General features: G+C 45.8%; 6 protein-coding genes across 6 annotated transcripts; all 6 read left to right on the top strand.

Annotated features, from left to right (window-relative positions):
- Nucleotides 1-269: 269 nt before the first annotated feature.
- JR316_0011260 (MFS glucose transporter mfs1) lies at nucleotides 270-2,251 on the top strand (the record flags this gene model as incomplete). The annotated part of the gene is made up of 8 exons (XM_047896917.1): nucleotides 270-272; nucleotides 332-365; nucleotides 429-619; nucleotides 646-753; nucleotides 814-855; nucleotides 908-1,177; nucleotides 1,907-2,067; nucleotides 2,134-2,251. The coding sequence occupies 8 exons, from the start codon at nucleotides 270-272 to the stop codon at nucleotides 2,249-2,251; spliced, it is 927 nt and encodes a 308-aa protein (XP_047743326.1).
- Nucleotides 2,252-4,793: 2,542 nt separating this feature from the next.
- JR316_0011259 (uncharacterized protein) lies at nucleotides 4,794-5,496 on the top strand (the record flags this gene model as incomplete). Its single annotated transcript, XM_047896916.1, has 3 exons — nucleotides 4,794-5,081; nucleotides 5,141-5,298; nucleotides 5,367-5,496. The coding sequence occupies 3 exons, from the start codon at nucleotides 4,794-4,796 to the stop codon at nucleotides 5,494-5,496; spliced, it is 576 nt and encodes a 191-aa protein (XP_047743325.1).
- A 535-nt stretch (nucleotides 5,497-6,031) lies between these two features.
- On the top strand, nucleotides 6,032-8,542 carry JR316_0011258 (putative amino-acid permease C11D3.08c; the record flags this gene model as incomplete). Its single annotated transcript, XM_047896915.1, has 15 exons — nucleotides 6,032-6,155; nucleotides 6,230-6,305; nucleotides 6,377-6,431; nucleotides 6,520-6,667; nucleotides 6,738-6,861; nucleotides 6,922-7,023; nucleotides 7,095-7,186; nucleotides 7,238-7,300; nucleotides 7,368-7,475; nucleotides 7,528-7,610; nucleotides 7,664-7,728; nucleotides 7,780-7,801; nucleotides 7,865-8,155; nucleotides 8,221-8,338; nucleotides 8,394-8,542. The coding sequence occupies 15 exons, from the start codon at nucleotides 6,032-6,034 to the stop codon at nucleotides 8,540-8,542; spliced, it is 1,620 nt and encodes a 539-aa protein (XP_047743324.1).
- A 2,034-nt stretch (nucleotides 8,543-10,576) lies between these two features.
- On the top strand, nucleotides 10,577-14,356 carry JR316_0011257 (uncharacterized protein; the record flags this gene model as incomplete). Its single annotated transcript, XM_047896914.1, has 3 exons — nucleotides 10,577-13,429; nucleotides 13,491-14,095; nucleotides 14,158-14,356. 3 exons carry the CDS (start codon nucleotides 10,577-10,579, stop codon nucleotides 14,354-14,356), a joined length of 3,657 nt encoding a protein of 1,218 aa, XP_047743323.1.
- Nucleotides 14,357-15,290: 934 nt separating this feature from the next.
- JR316_0011256 (Protein SYM1) lies at nucleotides 15,291-16,283 on the top strand (the record flags this gene model as incomplete). The annotated part of the gene is made up of 7 exons (XM_047896913.1): nucleotides 15,291-15,319; nucleotides 15,418-15,532; nucleotides 15,592-15,714; nucleotides 15,768-15,798; nucleotides 15,849-15,925; nucleotides 15,984-16,104; nucleotides 16,192-16,283. 7 exons carry the CDS (start codon nucleotides 15,291-15,293, stop codon nucleotides 16,281-16,283), a joined length of 588 nt encoding a protein of 195 aa, XP_047743322.1.
- A 2,259-nt stretch (nucleotides 16,284-18,542) lies between these two features.
- On the top strand, nucleotides 18,543-19,876 carry JR316_0011255 (uncharacterized protein; the record flags this gene model as incomplete). The annotated part of the gene is made up of 5 exons (XM_047896912.1): nucleotides 18,543-18,742; nucleotides 19,007-19,197; nucleotides 19,256-19,324; nucleotides 19,398-19,565; nucleotides 19,617-19,876. 5 exons carry the CDS (start codon nucleotides 18,543-18,545, stop codon nucleotides 19,874-19,876), a joined length of 888 nt encoding a protein of 295 aa, XP_047743321.1.
- Between the last annotated feature and the right edge of the window lie 156 nt (nucleotides 19,877-20,032).

Raw genomic sequence — 20,032 nt, 5'->3', positions numbered from 1 at the left:
AAGTAGCTACATGTGGTATATGAGAATGTAATACTGGTATATACATTATTCCGTATCATATTATAATATCGGGCTGGCAGCATAGGTATAAGCGGTATATAAGGTTATATATTTCTGATATCATCAGTGCAATTGTGGTATCATTTGGATTCCACATATGCGACATTATAAGATGGTATAATGTATATAGCATCAATATATTATCATACAAGGACAAATAAGTGTCGACGCCAGATTACATGTGGTATCTGATTTTCCCCGAATCCCTGATGGTACGTCGGCGCCCTATTCTCACACCTAGCCTTCAATTCCCAATACCATATGTCAACAGTCCATTCAATACGTACTGAACGTCGCTCTCACAAGTACGAGTTGTCTGATTTTTCTCATATCAGATAATTTTGGCTTATCGCGACTTTCATCTCTAGCACCTGCTATCCTCTACATCGATAAATGGGGTCGTCGTCCCATGCTCCTATGGGGGTCTTTATTGATGGGTTTCTGGATGTTCCTTGTTGGTGGGATTCAAGGACGGTTCGGACACTGGTCTACTCCCGACTCGACAGGAAAAACAGTCTGGATAATTCAGGGGAACGAGGCAGCGACAAAGGCTGTTATCGTCTGCTCATACCTCTTCGTCTGCAGGTGCCATGTCTATTTATATTAGCCGACTCGGATTACACTCTTCTAACCGAGAAGCTTAGCTATGCGTTGGCTATTGGACCCGTATCGTGGACGTACCCAGCGGAACTGGTAAATTCACCGAGTATCATCTGACTTCTCTGAGACGCTTACTGTGTAAAATGATCTCAGTACTCGTTGAAGGTGCGAGGTAAGGCAGTGTCATTAGCCACGGTGAGTACTAACCTCTGAATCTCAAAATCGTCAACTGAATAGCCAATGATAGGCCTCTAACTGGGCAGTCAACACAGCTTTGGCCTTTGCTGTCCCGCCTGGCCTTAACACCATCGCATGGAAGGCCTACTTCATCTTCGGCACATTCAACTTTTCCGCCTTCATCCACATCTTCTTCATGTTCCCCGAGACCGTCGGGCGGTCGTTGGAGGAAGTCGAAGAGATCTTCCAGCAGGGCCACACGTTCACTGCGTGGAGAATCTGGAAGGATGTTGGGAAGAAGACATTGGCGGAGGTTGTGGAGAAGTCAAAGGTCATATCGGTATGATTTCTTCTGTTTGTCTGTCTCTGTCTGGAGGGACAAAGATTTGCTGACTGGGTGACTGTAGAGTGAGAATGGCACTGAATCTCTCGATTTAAAGCAAGACAAGGACAGTGAAGTTTGATGAAATTACTGCTTGAGCATTTTCTCATCGACTATGCAATCGAAATAAATACACAACTTTGCGTTCCTGATGTGACATGTGAATATTAGCAGTCATACAGAATCCTCTTATATCTGTGGATCTCTGAGTGGATGTCTGAATCCCGTTCGTGTCGAGAGGGATGCGAGGTGAGCTATCGAAGAGCAAGCATAGCTGTGCCCCAGGGAAATCCAAAATCGTATAGCTGCACCTGTCACCTTTGACTCCCGAATGATGAACGAAGACAAAACCCGCTAGCCCGCTAGACTATACCCAAAGCGCACCTGTAATTGTCCTCCCAAACTATAAAACGGGGGTCGACATCCAGCAGAGCGAACAATCATACCGTCATTATTGATTATCTGTCGTCCCCGCAGCAGCCAAGCGGCTTGAGCTCAACACACCCGGTACATCGACAAATGCGCCCCACTGTCCATCTCACCAGCCTATGCACCTACTTAGCATTGCTGTTGTTTACCACCACAGTGGTCCAAGCATCACCTACCAGCCTCCGGCTTCCCGTAAGACCCTACCTCCATCATCCAACCCGCTTCGTGGTGCTCTACCACGATTGGCACATAAGCTAGGGCACACATCCTATTCTTATTATGTATGACGAACCGAATTTCGAAGGAAGAGCTTATAGGGCACGCTTCATTGACCCCATCGTCGACACCCTTCCGGAGGAGTACCAGGAAGGCGTTGTCAGCGTTGAGATCAGCTCGGGCTGGCTCTGCGCGTTCTACAAGTGAGTCGTCAGATTTATGGAGTGGTATTTCTTCTCATAGCTGAATTGGACGAATAAAAAATACAGCAAACCGGACGGTGAAGGGCAATTTGTCTATCTTCAGGGAGACGTCCCAATCGTGCCAGAGCCGTTTAGAGAGCACATCGTTTCGTATAGATGTATCCCCCAATTCAAATCGAATTAATAAAGGTGGCTATGCGAGAAAGAAACCCATGCAGTTCTGCTCAGGCGATGATTCTCTAGAGTGCATATAGCTATTCTTGAAAGTTAGGCGTATTGCTTGCCAGAATAAATGCACAAAATATTTGGATTGTCAGATTCCCCGGGACGTATGATTGCTTTTGATACAACAATGTGATGTTAGTATTGCGCAGGATGGACAGATTACTACATTTACTCACATTGGATATTGCTGAACATACACTCGTACGAACGTGATCCTCCACCTCAGCTGCACTCGCACAATCAGAGACCGTGCCGGCTCCTCCGCGCGTCTCAGGTTCTCGTAAGGTGCACCAAAAAAGAATAGCACCGCCCTTTATTTGAATGGCCTTCCCGGCACAGGTATACGAGATGGTGACATGGTGCGCGTCGACCTCGAGAGCTGAGTCAATTATGACTGTGCATGTATTCTGGATAGTATATGCGGAATCAGCTGAACATATAGTAGAAGCGAGAAGATCTAGACATGGCATACATCCATCGCCATCGTCTTTGACAATTAAATAGAGCATTGAGTAAGAATTACATACATATTTAGAAGTATGACTCATGTATTGTCCCGTCCAACGTCGACTACGACTGCTCATTCGATAACATTAACCAACATATCAACGTCCCCCTGACTCCAGTCGCACCGGTACAAGCCTGAGCTGTCGTGTTGCTGCAAATAAGCTCTCTAAGCTCGAAGAAAATATGCTTCAAGTTGAGTTGATTTATACCTAGATTGTACCTCTTCACCCACTTCCGTCTCTCGTTCCTTGTGCGACTTGTAGAAGGTATACGATATAGTAAACTCTTTGGGACCACTGAAATAGGTGTTTAAGAAGTGAGACCATACATAAGAAAATACAAGACCAAATGTGAACCTTGGGGAGTTGGATTTGAGGCTGAGGCTGTGATGTGGCCATGGAGGGAGGAGGCTGGGAGTAGCAGGACCATAGATAAATCAAGAGAAAAGTAAAGGGAGAGTGTCTGTTGCCTGTGAGTTCTTATCTAGCAGCGCCAAATGTCGGTAAAGTACCGTTGTTCGGAGAATCTTGGGTGCGCCGGAGAGTAGGTGTCGTCGTCGTCGTCGTTTGGAGGGAACTGTGGCTTGTACTTTGGGCAGGGTTGACGACAGAAAGAGGGGTTGGCGCATGGGAGGAGATAGAAAGCTCACCACAATTCTCTATGCTGAGGTGCGTCTTCCGGTGTCTTTTGGCACTTTGAAAAGGGTTCGCGGGGAGAAGAAACTGTTGCTGAGGGAGCGGAGCGGATGTGCAGGAAGTCGAGACTGAAAAGCCGTGGGACTAAACGTGAGGCCATAAATATGCTATAAGGTTATGGAGCTATGCAAGAACCGTTTGGGGATGTGACATATCGAGGAGGGTATGAGGTGTGGATAGGAGAACACGGGGGCGGGTTAACCTGTGATGAAATGGGTAAAGAACGGGCAGCAAACGAAACAATGGGAAGTAGGATAGCGGTATGTATAGTCTGGGAAGAGTAAATGAGCTGCTCACAGACTTCGGGGACCTCCCACAACGAATATCATCTTCTTTCCCTCTTCCTCGATTACGCGTGAGCGGTGTCGAATTCATCGTTATCGGCCCTCAGTCCAGATGGTCCAAGGTCCAAGGCCAGTGTGTCTCATGTCTTGATTTGGTAATATGCATCTGCGACTGTAACAAGAAGCAACGGAAAAGAAATGGCTATCGTTCGAGATTGCGACGACAGAAGTTGACAACAAGTCACCGTGGGAATATATTTTTCAATCGGAGTGTCAACTTAAAAAAGCTGACAAATCAATCAATGGACTTTGAATTTTTTCACGATCATTTCATCCGTTCCAAAAGAAAGTTTTCTCATTCTCTACAATGCATTATTTGCATGAATAGCAGATTAAAGTCATGAAATAGAAAATAAAAACATCTGTGCAAAGATCCAAGTAATTGTGCTATAGTACCGTGTTTTGAAATTGAATTAATATCTTTACCCTCAGTCAGACATTTATTCTATCAAGTAACGAAGAAATCCAAAGAGAATGTAATTAGTCCTTTCGCGTGTTTTCAAATGATAGAAACTTCTGAAATAGTCTGATAAGTTAATAGTCATATAACTTCTGTCATTGAGCTAGAATCTTCCTGCCAACTGTAATTAACTCGCGGTTCACCGGTGTCTTTTTCCATGACATTGACGTCACCATTAGAATTAATAGAAAGGGTACCGAAGAGCCTTCTCGCTTCCCAATAAGTTCGAAGGTGCCACATATCGGGAGCCACGGACGCGTATGCATACCCACAGAGGTTTGCAATGTGTGATTATAAATCAACGCATAATAGTTTAATTATTGATTCTTTAGTTGTTCACAAAGTTCAAAAATTGTGACCTATTTGATAGAGACAACTATGATCCCAGTATACTTGCCTGGACAATATCACAAACGATAGATAAAAGATGCAGAGGTAGTCAAATACTCATGTTTCGTAAATGGTCTTCTTCCCGAACGATGATGGAGCGTTAATATGCTAAATTCCCCGCCCAAGTATGCGCCGACTGCCGAACACACTTTCATGTATCTGGACGCGAATAACACTCCTCAAGACTATACCCAAAACGTGCCTATACTTGTTCATCCGACACATAAAAGGGCGGTCACGAGCGTTGAGCGTAACTTCAGATCAGCACTCAGCACTCAGCACTCAGCCTCGTCTTCATCTACAATGCGGTTCTTCACTCAGCTCACCGGTCTGTGCATGACCGTCGCTTCCATTGCCAGTATGGCTGCCCAGGCATCGCCAGTCGAATCTAGTGTAAGACTTGCTTTTCAAATATTGATGTTGAATTACCATCTCACTATACCATTTATCAGGACGTTGTTACTGTCACCGTCTACGACCAGCCTGCTTTCAACGGAGAAGCGTATACCCCCAACCCACTCCTTCCAGGAATCAACACGTTGCCGGAGGAATGGTGGTACAATGTTGCCAGTCTCAAAGTCAGCAATGGGTGGTACTGTCTTTTCTTCCAGTACGTCCGTTCCATGAGGCAATATCAGCACACAAACAACTTACTGTTGAACTTTTGTAAATACACAGTGCACCGCAGGGTGATGGTGAATTCATTGTGTTGCAGGGTAATGTCCTGTCTGTACCCCCGCCATTCTTCCGCAACATTGCATCATTCAGATGTCGTCGTGGATTCTACATTCCGGGAGAAAGCAGGTAGAGCTGAGTGCTCTACTATTAGACACGCATCGTTGTATCCAGTATACCCTATAGCATTTGGTTTTAAGAATATGTTTCTCGTTGAAAACTCTGAAAATGGAATATTCTGAGGCCATCGGGAAGACAGCTAACAGACGGAACAAACAGTCGTTCAAAACAAATCATTGAAAACGGGAGACTCAGAAGTAGATAGCCGCAGAGTTGTCTCTAAAATCATCTGAAACGTATTCTGCACAAACCTTTGGCGTCTGGCAGGTAATCTGGTGCCCGAGTGCGATGCCACTATAATTTCGGCTTTCAAGATACACGTTAGGTCACAAAAATAAACCAGATTATGTCACTGAATGTCAGACTATCGGCTACACCCCTATCTTTAGTTTTGTTATTCCTTATTCGTGAACGTAATGTGCTCACTATCGGCCTTGGATCGCGTTTACATACGGGTATTGAATAACTCCTTCCCACAGTTCAAAGTCGCCACATCGATTCCTTGCTTCCGACCACTTTCCGTTAACACCTCCAACTCTGCGTGCACGATGGAACACGAGCAGGAGAAGACGTCGCCTGTTCAGACAACTATGAGTATTGATGGTGATGGGAGCAACGGTACAGGCAAAGCGACAGACGCAGAGGTCCTGGCGCGCTTGGGGTATAAACAAGGTCTTTAAAAGAGTTGAACTCACAAGAAGCTTGGCTTGACACTGACGCCGAATTGATGTTTGTCTTTTTCATAGAATTTCGGCGCAACTTCAGTGCGGTGGAACTATTCGGGATTGGGTTCAGTATAATTGGGCTTGTCCCGTCTTTAGCGTGCGTTGAACTACATTCGATGTGATGTATGGCTCCGGCGGATGGCTGATTGGGTTATGCTTTGAAAACAGTTCCGTGCTTGTATACTCGATACCTTATGGAGGTGCATCTGCAATGATATGGGGTGTAAGTACTCCGCGTCAATAATCTCCAACTATGAATTTGCTTATCTTTCATAATTCCTTGTGGTTAATTTTGGAATGGCCACCTACAGTGGGCCGTATGTGGAATATTTCTTACTTTCATCGCGCTTGCAATGGCCGAACTAGGCTCGGCTGCACCGACATCCGGAGGACTATACTATTGGACGTTCAAGTTCTCGTCACCTAGATGGCGATGCCTCCTTTCATGGATTGTGGGATGTGCGTAAAAACTGTTATCACCTCGCTGTCTGATAAGCCTTAGTCTAACGAACATGAACAATATGTGAAGACTCCAACACTGTAGGAAATATTGCAAGTGTAGCGTCCGTCGATTGGGGATGTGCGGTGCAGATTATGGCGGCTGCGAGCATTGGATCGGGGCTTAACTTTCAAGCCACTACTGCACAGACGTTGTGAGTAATATTAGATGATAATGCACTCTATATGTTGAGTGACGACGTACTTTCATTTAGTGGAGTATACTGCGCGTTACTCCTCACTCACGGAGTGATATGTAGTCTGAATCCAATTATCGTCGCAAGGTTACAGACGCCCTATATCGTGTTGAATATCCTGTGAGTTCGAAACTCGATTATTGAGTCTCAATGTTAATTCAACTCTTGCCTGAAACTTACCTCTGAATTAGATTGTGCCTGGGGCTCATCATTGCCTTGCCGTCTGCCACACCCGACGAGTTCAAAAACCATGCGCGATACGCGTTTGGCTCGTTCAATAATAGTATGAACTCCGTTTCTTCTTCGGATAGTTTCAGAAATTGACCACACGCAGTCTCCGGATGGAACAATGGATGGGCGTTTATTCTCAGTTTCCTGAGTCCTTTGTGGGCAATCGGTGAGCCTCATTCTTTCCATACATCTACCAATATTGACGTTATTTCCCCTTCATGCTGTTTAATTAGGTAGTTTCGACTCAACTGTACATATCAGCGAAGAAGCTAAAAATGCCAATGTCGCCATTCCCTTCGCTATCATTCTCGCCGCGACATCGAGCGTGATTATTGGATGGGGTACGTCTTTGCATTCAACGAAAAGTTCAACTCAGACGTCACATTTTTTTAGGATTAAATATTGCACTTGCATTTACGATGGGTACCGATACGGGTAACATTTTAAGTAGCCCTATCGGGCAGCCAATGGCAACGGTATATGCTTTCTGCATTTATGTCTGTTATCGATACTAATGATGATGTTTAAGATTCTATTCAACTCTTTCGGTCAGAAAGGAACCCTGGCAATCTGGGCCGTCATCGTGATTGTGCAGTACGTTATACTCGTCTACGACCAAAATGAGGTACTGACAACGTTATATAGATTCACAATGGGAAGCAGTATGGTATGCCGCGGCACAATACTTTCTTCTCTAGACCCCCGGAATCTGAAGTTGAAATGCTTCTAGTTAACGACGTGCTCTCGGCAAATCTTTGCTTTTTCAAGGGACGGCGGACTTCCATTCTCGTCATTTCTATACAACGTCAATTCCAGAACACATTCTCCATTGCAATGTGTCTGGTTTTCAGTTGCTCTCTCATTGCTCCTGGGTCTATTGGCCTTTGCTGGGGCAAGCGCCATCGGCGCTGTCTTTTCGTTGGTTGTAGCAGGACAATATGTTGCCTATTCCATTCCAATTCTTGCAAGATTTATGGGAGGGCAAGAGTTCCATCCGGGTCCATTCAATCTGGGAAAAGCCGTACGTTTTCTCCTTCAACCAATACACTTTAACTTTTGAAATTAAAGATATTTAAACGTTAAAAGGGACTACCGGTAGCAATCACAGCAGTGACATTCATGTTGTTCATGGTGCTGGCTCTCATGTTTCCAGCAAGTCCCAGTCCCAGCTCTAATAATATGAATTATACGGCTGTTGTATTAGGTGCGAGAGTCACCATTGGCATGAAGAATTCGAACACTAATTTTTGAGTGTACAGGCGGAACTTTGCTTCTATCTATCATTTATTTCTACTTACCAACATATGGAGGGCTCTACTGGTTTACGGGACCTGTACGAACATTGGAAGACAGGTATCCTCAAATGGACGGAAAAGGTGATTCAGAGAAGGATGATAGTTCATCATGATGCTTCAAGATCCCGTCTGAATTTATTGATTTTGTATCGTACAAACTGGATGCCGTTAGATATTTGTTTTCGACTCTCCGTTGAGTCTTGGTTGAGTCGGCGAGCGGTAGTTAAGTTGACCAAAAAAGCAAACTACGTAAAAGTGTATGGAAAGCGAGACTGTCAAGCCTCGAAAGCCGTTGCCAAACATCATCGGGTTGTCAAGCCGGGCACGCTTGGCAAACTCTCGGCGAGCAAAGACTCCGTGCACCTAGTGCCGCCAAAAGACATAGTTAGAATTTAATAAGATCAGGTTGTCTACAGTAGTAGACTATATGTACACAATTTCTCCGCTACGTGGTGCATATATAAGAGCATCCATGCAAAAAAGGGGGGATTTAGTGCTCCCGCGCTGCTTGCAGCAGCATGAGCGGCCCGCCCGTGGGGTTTGGTGTAAAATGCAAGTAAAATGGCTACTTTTAATCGCGCGCAACACATGTACAAGTTAACCTCGTAAAATGCTCACTCCCATTCACAAAAACATTTGATAGCACTGTCTGGCAATTGTATAGATGTAATAAAACCCTATAAAGTAGTTTATATCAAGACATTATGGCGGAAATTGATAGTATCATGTATAATAAAGGCCCTACAACGACTGTAGCTTGTGATCTACCATCAACGCACATAGACGCTGAGAACTTGCTGACCGACCCACAAGTTATGACCCATTTGTAAGTAACTTTTTAACATGAAATTTATTTTTTGAGGTTATATTATCTCCATTGCACAATCTCTTTGGTGAAGGAAATGTTCAAGAGAGTCATTTATGAGTTTGCCATTTCAGGACAGGTGCAACACATAATGGTTTGAATTGGATCCCCTAAATATAGAGAAGGCGGGCACAGGTGGAGTGTGTTAAAAGAGACACTCTGAGCTATAATGTCTACTATGCTCATTAATCAAATGTTATTGTTCTTCATATACAAAATTTGACTCCCATACGCTTCACATTATTAGTAGCAAAGCAAACCTACTAGAGTACACTAACTACTGTTAAGGTATACCAAAGATTGTATACTGTAATTTTCTTGCTATAAATCAGAACGCTGTATTTTGGGAAAGGGATCAAAGGGCCAATGATTGACCCTCAAGCGCATCCATCCGCTCTGTGAGTCGAGACTCGATTGAGGAAAACACCTGGCAATGAGTTTGATCGACTGACGCTCACACGGTAATCCTGGCCCACGGGTAATCCTTGGTGTTACCGAATGAGTGGCAGTCTTTCAAAATAAATCCCTGCTGAACATGTAGTAGGTCGAGGTTGAGGCGCCCAACAGAATGCCACCATCCGAGTCGAGCTTGGCAGTGGCTGAGACGACGGTACCCAAAGGGGGTTTCCGGGGTCAGGTTGCGCCTCTGGATCAAACAAATAACCGGCAAACTCATCCGGTCAATGTTTGGCAACGGCTTTTGAGGCTTGACAGTCTCGCTTTCCATAAAAGTGTGATGGCAACCCTAAGCCGTGATCGGCAATGGATATTGAAATTCAGACACGGGTTCGCGGCTTCGCCAACGTCGGAACGGCCTTCAACAGCGACCGGTTGACCCTTTGACTAGTGACTCTCGAATCTCGTGCTCATGCATCCTAACGGGAATAGTAGGCTTAAACATGGATTCCATGACGTGATACGGTGAGTTGCTTTCGACGGATTGGAGTGTATGTTATAGACATTGACAAGCTGGGTTAACAGCCGCCCTGGACGTTAAGGGACCCACCTTACCTCCGACTATCAAGTGCTCTGCGGCAGCTTATTTTCGAGCGAACCTTGCCTGCATCCACGGTTGCTTATGCAGCCTATTGCGCTTTCCGATACAACGATGGGCACAGATATCGATGGCGACCTTGGAGCGCACATGTCCTCGCTTTCTTTGGATGGAACGTCCGTTTCTGAGCCTCTCACCGCTGATGATGGCGCAGAATACTACAACTTCCTTGTTGGTTGTGCCCCTCTTTTGAAATGCCAAAGCGTCTCACCCAGATCATAGAGAAACATGGAAGCCGACGAGGAGATACAATTCCAGCTGTTCCATGCTGCCTGTACGGAGCACATGAGATCCGAAGCGTCACTAGATGTGGACGATTTAAACAGAGCAATTTCGCTTTACTGCTTCGCCCTTTCCAAGATACCTCAAAGCAGTACTTTGCACCGCCAAGGTCTATTCAATCTTTCCTGTGCCCTAGAGGACCGCTTCCGTAAAAACGGACTACTGGAAGATCTCGATAAATCGATTGCAGTTGGGCGTGGTGCGCGCAATCTTGTACCTACAAATGACAGTAACCAACATATTTTCCTCGACAACCTTGCTGCCCAGCTTCAAACTCGTTTCAAACACACAGAACAGCTCCGAGACATCGATGAATGTATTGCTTTACGGAGAGATGTATTGGAAATGTCACATTTGCCAGCTGACCGGCGCCATATATTTCTTCGTAGGCTTGCACGAGCGCTCGAAAGCCGATTCGAAGTGGAGAGAGACATAGAAAATCTCGAAGAGGCAATATCTCAATACAGGATGAGCGTTGATCTTATAACGACTGAGTCTGATTCTCATCCAGATCTCTCAAATGCTGTTCGCTGCCTGGCTGACGCTTTGGTCGACTTGTATGGAGAAACAAGCGAACAAAGGCATCTCAATGAAGCTATCTCTCTATTCCGCCGCTCAATTTTGTGTGCAGGGGATGCAGAAGAGAAATACGAACCTCTTCACAACCTTGCGCACGCCTTGAAGACTCGATTCGATTGCATGGGATTACCAGAGGATCTACGGGAGTGCATTGACATGCATAGACAGGTGTTTAATTCATTGCCTCAATCACATCCCGATCGACCGATATACACGATCAATCTTGCTAATGCCATCATGGCAAGGTATGATCTAAGTGGTCAAGAGGCTGACCTTCACAGCTCCATCGCAATGTATCAGGAAGCCGTAGATTTGGAACGAGCGCAACCAACGGGGACCGCTGGTTCAAATGAACATATGGCCATTAACAACTTGGCGACTGCGCTCGTGTATCGGTTCGAACTTAACGGCGAAAGAGGTGATCTCGAGCAATCTATAGCATTGCACAAGGATAACCTCGCGCGTATGCCCTCTCGAGACCCCAGACGTGCTGAATATCTGACCAATCTCGCAAACTCCCTTAACGCTCTGTCTCGCCAAACTGGTGATCGAGCCACTATGGACCAAGCCATTTTGACTTATAGGGAAGCCTTTGAACTATTTACACCGTTACACCCAATGCGATCGCGATTTGTCAATAACCTTGCACAGACTCTTCTGCTGCGTTATGAACAAACCGGCTTTGAGAACGATTATGAAGAGGCGGTAACGTTACTCCGAGAAGCCTTACAGCGCCATTCTGGTTCTCACCCCAGCAGGGGGTATTCTCTCATTAACCTCGCTAACGCACTCGGGGCGAAAACCCACACGAAATCAAAGGAAGCGACTCGGGGTAGACTCGAGGAAGCAATTTCCCTGTGCAGGGAGGCCCTAAACCTTTCTGATTCTGGTCGTTCCAACAATGCCACCATCCTCAACAGTCTCTCAGGCACACTCCTGGATCAGTATAAATTGGATAACGAACAAGAGTACCTCATCGAGGCCGTGCAACGATACCGAGAAGCGGTGGATCTCCTTCCTTTGCCCAGCCCTCTTCAACCCATGTATCTAAGCAATCTTGGACATGCACTACATTGCTTATTCAAAACCTCACGTGAAAAAGACCACTTCATCGAAGCCGCATCCTTGCATAAAAAAGCACTTGAACTTTATCCACCTTTTCATTATCATCGATACGTATCGTTGATGGATCTGGCGAACCTTCTGGTACTTGCGTACCTACGTACAGAAGAGGTGGTATATCTAGATTCAGCGATGCTTTCCTTCAAGGCAGCGTCTCAGAACGCCTCTCATAGTGCTTTTACTGCTCACAATATTGCTGACACTTGGTCGTATCATGCAGACGCTCTGGGACACACTTCCGCACTGGAGGCATATGAGGTTGCTTTGCGCAGCTTGTCGCAAATGGCTTCCCTCAGCCTTGATATATACTCGCGACAAGACACAATTCAAACCTCCAGGTCGGGTCTAGCTTCGAAGGCAGCTTGGTGCGCCATCAAGGTGGAAAATTTTAACCAGGCGGTCGAGTTCTTGGAGGGAGGACGAGCCATTTTTTGGGCACAAGCCCTACATCTACGCACGTCCTTTGATCGCTTACAGGAAAAATCACCCGTTCTTGCGCAGAGATTGCAGCAACTTGCAGGAGAATTAGAGCATGCATCGTATCGCAATTCGGTTTCTGCAGACCCCGCTATGGATAATAAATCCAAAATGTCGCTCGAGGCACAAGAAGCTCAGTTCAGAAAGCTTGATGATGAATGGTCTAAAGGTATTAACGAGGTCCGAAACATACCCGGGTTCGAAGATTTCCTTCAATCCCCACGAATAGAATCTCTCCGACGAGCGGCAAGTGACTGTCCCATTATATTCCTTGTGCCGGGACAAGACGTGAGCGCATGTCTTGTTATGACTGCTCAGACAGTCCACTATATATGCCTTGATAATCTTTCAGAAGAGACCTTGCTTAGCCTGGTGACCATAACAAGGTTGGCGTGCGGTCCAACCCCTGATCTAAGAGGAGAAGTGGACCAATTCATCTCTGTCCAGGAAATCTGGACCGATGATATGCTGGAAAAATCACCTGCGCTGAACAGATTAAGATCGAAAGGCGCATTCGGTCGGCGTAGAACAAGGCCTTCGTCCGACAGTCTATTTGAATACGTCTTACTCACCCTATGGGATGACCTTGTCAAGCCTATAATAGACGCTCTTGGTTTCCAGGTCGGTTTTGTAGATTATTTTGTACCATCGACGCACGCTGAGTTGGTTTCTTGAACCTTAGAAATTACAATCACCCCAGCGTGTAAAATGGTGTCCATCTGGACCTTTCTCTTTTCTTCCTATCCATGCGGCGGGATGTTACAATCTAGATCAAGGTTCATTACAGTGTACCTCTGACTATTTGGTGTCATCATACATACCTACAGTTGGTCTACTCTTATCCTCAGTGACGAAGAAGAATACAACATCGGAAGGGGTACCTTTTCAGTTCTTGGCTGTGTTGGATCCAGAGTTGCCGTCCGCCTCCATCGAACTCCATAAAATCAAGAAACAGGCTCCGTCTGACTGCATTATTGAACTTGGATCTACGGGTGGCCCAGGTGCTACCATCGACACAATCTGTTCTCATCTACAAACAGCATCTATTGCTCACTTTGCATGCCATGGAATACAGGATCCATCAAGTCCTCTGGACAGTTCACTTTTTGTTCACGACGGGAAGTTGAGCATTGTGAAGATCATGCAACAATCTATCCCCAACGGTTCTCTTGCGTTTCTCTGCGCATGTGAAACAGCCATGGGGGATATGGCAGTACCTGATGAATCTATGAGTATTGGCGCGTGCATGTTGTTCTCTGGGTACAGGAGCGTCGTTGCTACTATGTGGTATGCTTCTTATCAGGCAATTCTTCCTGACGAACGGTGTCTTATTTTCCCTCTGATGATAGGAAAATAGCCGACGAGGACGGGCCTACAGTTGCTGATGCGTTCTATGCAAAACTCTTCGAATCAGTGGATGACAAAGCGAATCCATTGATGCCTGATATTTCCCAATCCGCACAAGCGCTTCACAACGCTACGCTCCAGTTACGTCTCAGTGGGGTAGGATACCGACGATGGGTCCCATTCGTACATTTGGGGAATTAAGCCTGTAGATTATACTATAGGAGAATTTTACCCCAGCTCTTCGACATTGGACGACTTGTGATTTAAATATTCAACTATAATTCCTTTTTTGCAATCATTGTATACAATGGCAAAAGAATTAAAAATTTGATCAACGCATACCAGTGATAAATAGTTAGACCATGACTGGAGAAGAAGTTTAGTTTACATGTTGGGATATTCAGAAAATAGAGCTCCCACGAAGTAGGTAATCAAACGTTGCAACATACTGGAACTATATTGGGGCCAATGGGCAATTGGACAATAATTATACCTCAAATGTTGACGTCATTTAAGTACTTTCTCGCCTTACAATATCTTCACATAGGTCGACAGGAAGCACAATACAATTATGTACAATGGCAATTTTGCTTGTGACTTGTCAGGCTCTGCCTCACCCTTGAACACAGCCACTCCCTTGACCTCAAGGGTAGGGTTGACTTCTCGGTAAGCTCCGGGGAGGGCCCCTTGCAATTGGGGCCATCCATTTGGAATATAATGTGCTATCAAATATATCAAGTTTCTTACCAGTGACCACATACAAAGGTGCTTTATATATTTGGCAGCATTATATTTCAAATGAATGTAAAAGACGGATGGCCCAATAAATTTGAAGTATGTTGTAACATTTGATCACCTACTTTGTGGGAGTTCTATATTCTGAATATCCCATCGTGTAATTAGCATTCTCTCGGTGCTTTCGACTGAGACCCTGTCTGAGGCTAGGGTTACTAGTAGGTATCGGAGTTAAATTTATAAAAGCGGAGATAAAATTGGTGCTGCCGGGATATATATATTGCCGAATGATTTACACGTGCAGTGTGACGCCCATTGACAATTGGCGCCGAGCACGGTTGGGGAGGACTAGCCGTTTGAAACCTACCTCTTCCTCATTTTATCACTTCGAAGAATCGCCATGGCCGCCAACATTCTTCGTTCCTATAAGTATGTGTTCCAACACCAACACTTTAATTCTGTAACCGTACCAATGGGCCAGCCAAACTCGTCGCTCATGATGATTCATAACCCAACTTCCTCTTCAGCGCCGCCCTCATCCGCAGGCCTATGCTCACACAATGTCTTACAGCCGGTGTACTGTTCGGTGCAGGAGATTTGATTGCTCAGCAAGCAGTGGAACGGAAGGGACGAGACCATGATGTACGTGTGTACTCCTGTCGACGAGCAGTGTGATTATGGGTGCTCACAGTTTATTATAGTGGACGAGAACGGCGAGGCTCACGTTTTACGGAGGTGCCATTTTTGGCCCAGCCATGACAAAGTGGTATCAGCTCCTGAACCAGCTAAAGTTTGCGAGTCCTACGCGAGCTTTGGCTTATCGGGTACGTGACTTGAACCTCTGGTACTCTATCTTCTAATCCTTGGAACTCGTTAGGTTTTCCTTGATCAAGCTGTTCTCACCCCGGGTATGTGCTAGACCCCTGCTATACCCCAGTTTAGCTGACAATATTTCTAGTCGCCGTTGCGTTCTTTTATGGAGCGATGAGTTGTCTAGAGGGCAAGCCAGAGGAAGTGGTACCAAGGGTCCAAGCTGTATGCCCACTCCTAAACTCGATAACTTTGTTAGTCTGACACTGTAGCGGTTCAAAAGGCCTACGTACCGACTCTGATCCGTAATTGGGGCGTATACATTCCGACTCAGATTATCAACTTTTCACTCGTCCCGCCGCATCTGAGATTGGTGGTAGTCAGTGTGGTTAGTTTGTTCTGGAGTACGTCACTTGCATCTTTGTTATAAACTACATCCATCCATCCTCGTTTTCTGATCGAACCATCTTTATCTCTTTGTGTGCTATTAGATACCTACCTCAGCGCGGCCAACGCATCTGTTCAGAAGGAGTCAACTGTCACAGGCACCAGTATTGAGAAGGTTGAGGTTTCTGAATTTTAAATCATTGTCGGATGTGGGGCTATGTTATGGGTCGTAGAGGCTGTGATGCCGGCACCCGATCGGGTTTTGTGGAATGAGATCAGGAGGATGGGAACACCCAATTAGTGTGAGCTAACTTTACCCATCGTTGTCCTTCACACATGGGATTGGGTTATGCAATGATGAATATTTGTGTTTCACAGTGTGTGTGTAATATTTGACTCTACCGCCCATCCAAAGCGCTTCATTCTCTCTAGCACCCGTTTACAACGACGAACGGAGAAAACGAAATACCATGATGGGAAATGAAAGACAGTTTTCGTTCACCTTTGATCGTCGTCGTCACTGAATTTGATTTGCCATGTCCAGTCCTCAGGCTAGTGTGAAATTGACTGAGGTTGTGACAGGCTATGGCGGCGGCATGTCTGCAGCTCTTGATGTACAGTCTCCGTTACAACTGCAACAAAATCACACCAACATTGTAGTTGGATATATTTATATTTGCCCACATAACCATAACCACGCCGACAAGCGTCAAAGAATCAATGTAGAGTTATCGGTGATATGATTTATATGCCAGAATACGTTTCCGTTCAACTGATTGGATTTCCCCCAACCATTTGTTAAAACCCACGCTGGACCGTGGTGGTCAAGTCTTCTTTTTTCCTCTCCCAATTCCCCCTTCGTTCGTTCTTTAGCTTCTCAAGTACTGGGCAAGTTTAAATTCGAGACTTGGTCTTATTACTTTGCTTCTTCGAAGCCTTTCGGTGGGTTTTGATTTCGAGCTTGGTGGAGTCCAATTTCAATTTGGGAGTCTTGCCCCGCCCGCTCGCTTATCGCGGCATGTCCAACTTGATCACGACCGCAACCCTCGCGATCGTCGTCTCCGCTACCGAAGGCTACCGAGGCCGGGCGCAGAGCGCACATGTGGGATTCTATGTATATCACCATCATCATCATTTTTGGTTTCTCTTCGGTTAACGGTCACGTCGACCTTACAACCAACGCCAGCACGCTTTGTTTCTTGGCCACACACTCCCTTGCTTTTACGTTTCTCTCTTGTTGACGTCGCTGTAGTGATTTGGGTGGCTGACTGCTCCTTTGTGCATTTTTATTGCTGTTGTAGATTCTCCACGGTACGTAATTCAACACCATTGGCATTTCTCTAGTCTATGAACTGACCAATGTGGACAGTTTGTTTCGTTTTGCGGCGTTTCTGCAGCACGGCCTGCCTACGTTCCGACTTTAATCGTGCGTGCTGGCATAGAGTACTATCTGGAACTGGTGAGCGGTATTTGAGAGCCTCATTGTGTGCTGGAAGCAGCAGAACATGATTTCTAATTGCCACATATAGACATCGAAAGACCTGCTACAGCGAATTCTGCATTCTCCTTCGGGCAAGCTCTGGCGACCCGCCTCGGATACGACTTGAAATCTACATTCGCGGGATCCCTTTTTGGTTCACTGGTTTTTCAAATTCAATCCCTCTGTCGGACCCCGCGCTCTTCGTCTTGAACCACGTCTTGCTCCATCCAAGACGGTTCTTCTCTTGGATTGACATCCCTGTCCCCATATTCTCTGTCACTGCGTTGGTTATTTAGGACGCTTCGCGCCTTCAGGTAGACGTATTAAGTTGTAAAAGTCGGAGCGGCATCCCTCTAAGGCCTCAGGTGCGTTGCTTCTTTCTCCCAGGGTTGTGGAAGCCCTCCTTTTAGCCGACCGTTTGATAGCCAGTATCGGTATCGCATTCCTCGTCTATTGCGCTATATTGTCCGATAAGACGATCACTCAGTGAATGCTGATACGTGTCTTCTTGGGATGCGCCAAATGACTGTCTTCCGTTTTCTATTTTATTGGGTAGCAGACCGTGGAAGGGCATTCATTCATTCATATGTTTTTGAATAGGTGTTCTATTATTGACAGGCTACGGAACGACACAAAGATCGAAAGTGAAGACAAAGCGGCTATTGATAGCGCATCGGACTCAGGAGGACTATAGAAGTTGGCATTGTTGGATAACCTCTTTTTACCTCTTGGTTTTAAGCCTCAGGTTAAGGTGAGCAAACGTTCGTTGTCAAACTACTTCCCCCCATAATGTCATTTCATTTCTCTACCTGATCGCCGACGCTGCGATCACGGCCGTTCTTTTTCGCGTGTTCACATTCCTTTCGCTTTGCAAAATACTCACACTCACATTGCTTCTCGCCATGACATAGCTTTACGCCTCCTGGGGGCTATCTTTCCTCTTCTTACTACTACACTCACCGTAACTAACGAAATATGGTCCGACTAAATATCTACTCGCGTCTGGGAATGCCACCAGACCAGACCTTCGACACCTCCCACAAATTCGTCACATCCCCTTTCCTCAGATATCCCACCTCGTTAGCTATGCTGCGGACTATAATTTCGCTATACACGCTCGTTACTCTGCTGGTCACACTAATATGGAATGCGGTCAGGTTACATGATGCGAGCAGGTGCGTGGTGCTGTGTTGTTTTTTAATGTTGTGTTGCACCGTTCTTCAACGCTGGAGAAAGTTGCTATTTATATCCCGCTTAGGGTGATTTCATTTAGCGAAGTGCATACTTGCATGAAGCAATAAACGTGGTTGATCTCATGGGGAAATATTTCTCCCTGGCTCTCAGCTCTGAGGATTAAGTCACAATTCCACGTTGATCTTAACTTATTATTTTCCCCTGTACAATGTTCTTACCGACATTTTGCTAATCTTACCCGACAGTTACTTCTCATACTTCACTTACCTAACATACACGGGACTATGCGCTTACTACTTTGCATCGACCACACAAACTATCGCATACGCGCTACGATGGCGAAGGTTAGGCACTGGAGCGGGGTATCCTCTCCAGCGATGGCCGAAAATTCTACAGGCATTACATGTCTTGTTGCATGCCACCATCGTCACGTTTCGTAAGTTCACATCTTAAGTCTTTTAAATAGCATTACCTCATCCTACTTAACTTTGCAGCTATCCTAGTCACGATTGTCTACTGGGCACTACTTTCTGGCCCAGCGACCTTTGAAGACACGTTCACCTGTGCGTAGACAACAATACCTGGGATGTTCCTCTGTTGAAAATATTGATTGGTTTTCTTTTCTCCAATGTACAGCATGGTCTAATCTCTCTGTCCACGCGTTCAACACGGCTTTCGCTCTTATAGAGATTTTTCTCACCAATTCGCCGCCCCCGCCATGGCTAGCACTTCCTATCACAGTTGTGCTTCTGATATGTTACCTTGGCGTTGCATACATCACCCACGACACCCAAGGCTTCTATAGTACGTCCCGTTTCATTTTCATTATAGCAACCAGCGCTCATACATCCACAGCGTACTCCTTCCTTGACCCCAAGAAACAGGGAGGGAAGCTTGCAGCGTACATCATCGGTATCGCTGTTGCTCAGATCGTCATATTTAGTGTCATGCGCGGCCTCATTGTCCTCCGTGAACGATGGGCAGTGAGGAACGAGCGCGTGTTGTCTGCCTCTGTTGCACAACAGGGTGGTCTTGGGCGGTCGACAGGGAATATAGAAGATGACTGGGAGGAGGTAGAAAGTCCCACTACTCCCAAGAAAGTTGAACAAGTATGATGATGACCCGTGATGATGAGGCGCGATGGGCGTACTTCTCTGTACACTGCCGTCTGTAACGCTACTTCAATGGACATATTTTATGGTTTCGATGTTTGGACCTTTAGTGTAGATCTGCCAATGGAAATGCATAACTTTAATCCAAAAACGCTATCT

Source organism: Psilocybe cubensis, chromosome 11 (assembly GCF_017499595.1).
Source record: "Psilocybe cubensis strain MGC-MH-2018 chromosome 11, whole genome shotgun sequence".
Taxonomy (NCBI): Eukaryota; Fungi; Basidiomycota; class Agaricomycetes; order Agaricales; family Agrocybaceae; genus Psilocybe; species Psilocybe cubensis.
Note: the sequence above shows the minus strand (reverse complement) of the source record. Positions and strands in the feature narration are given on the sequence as shown.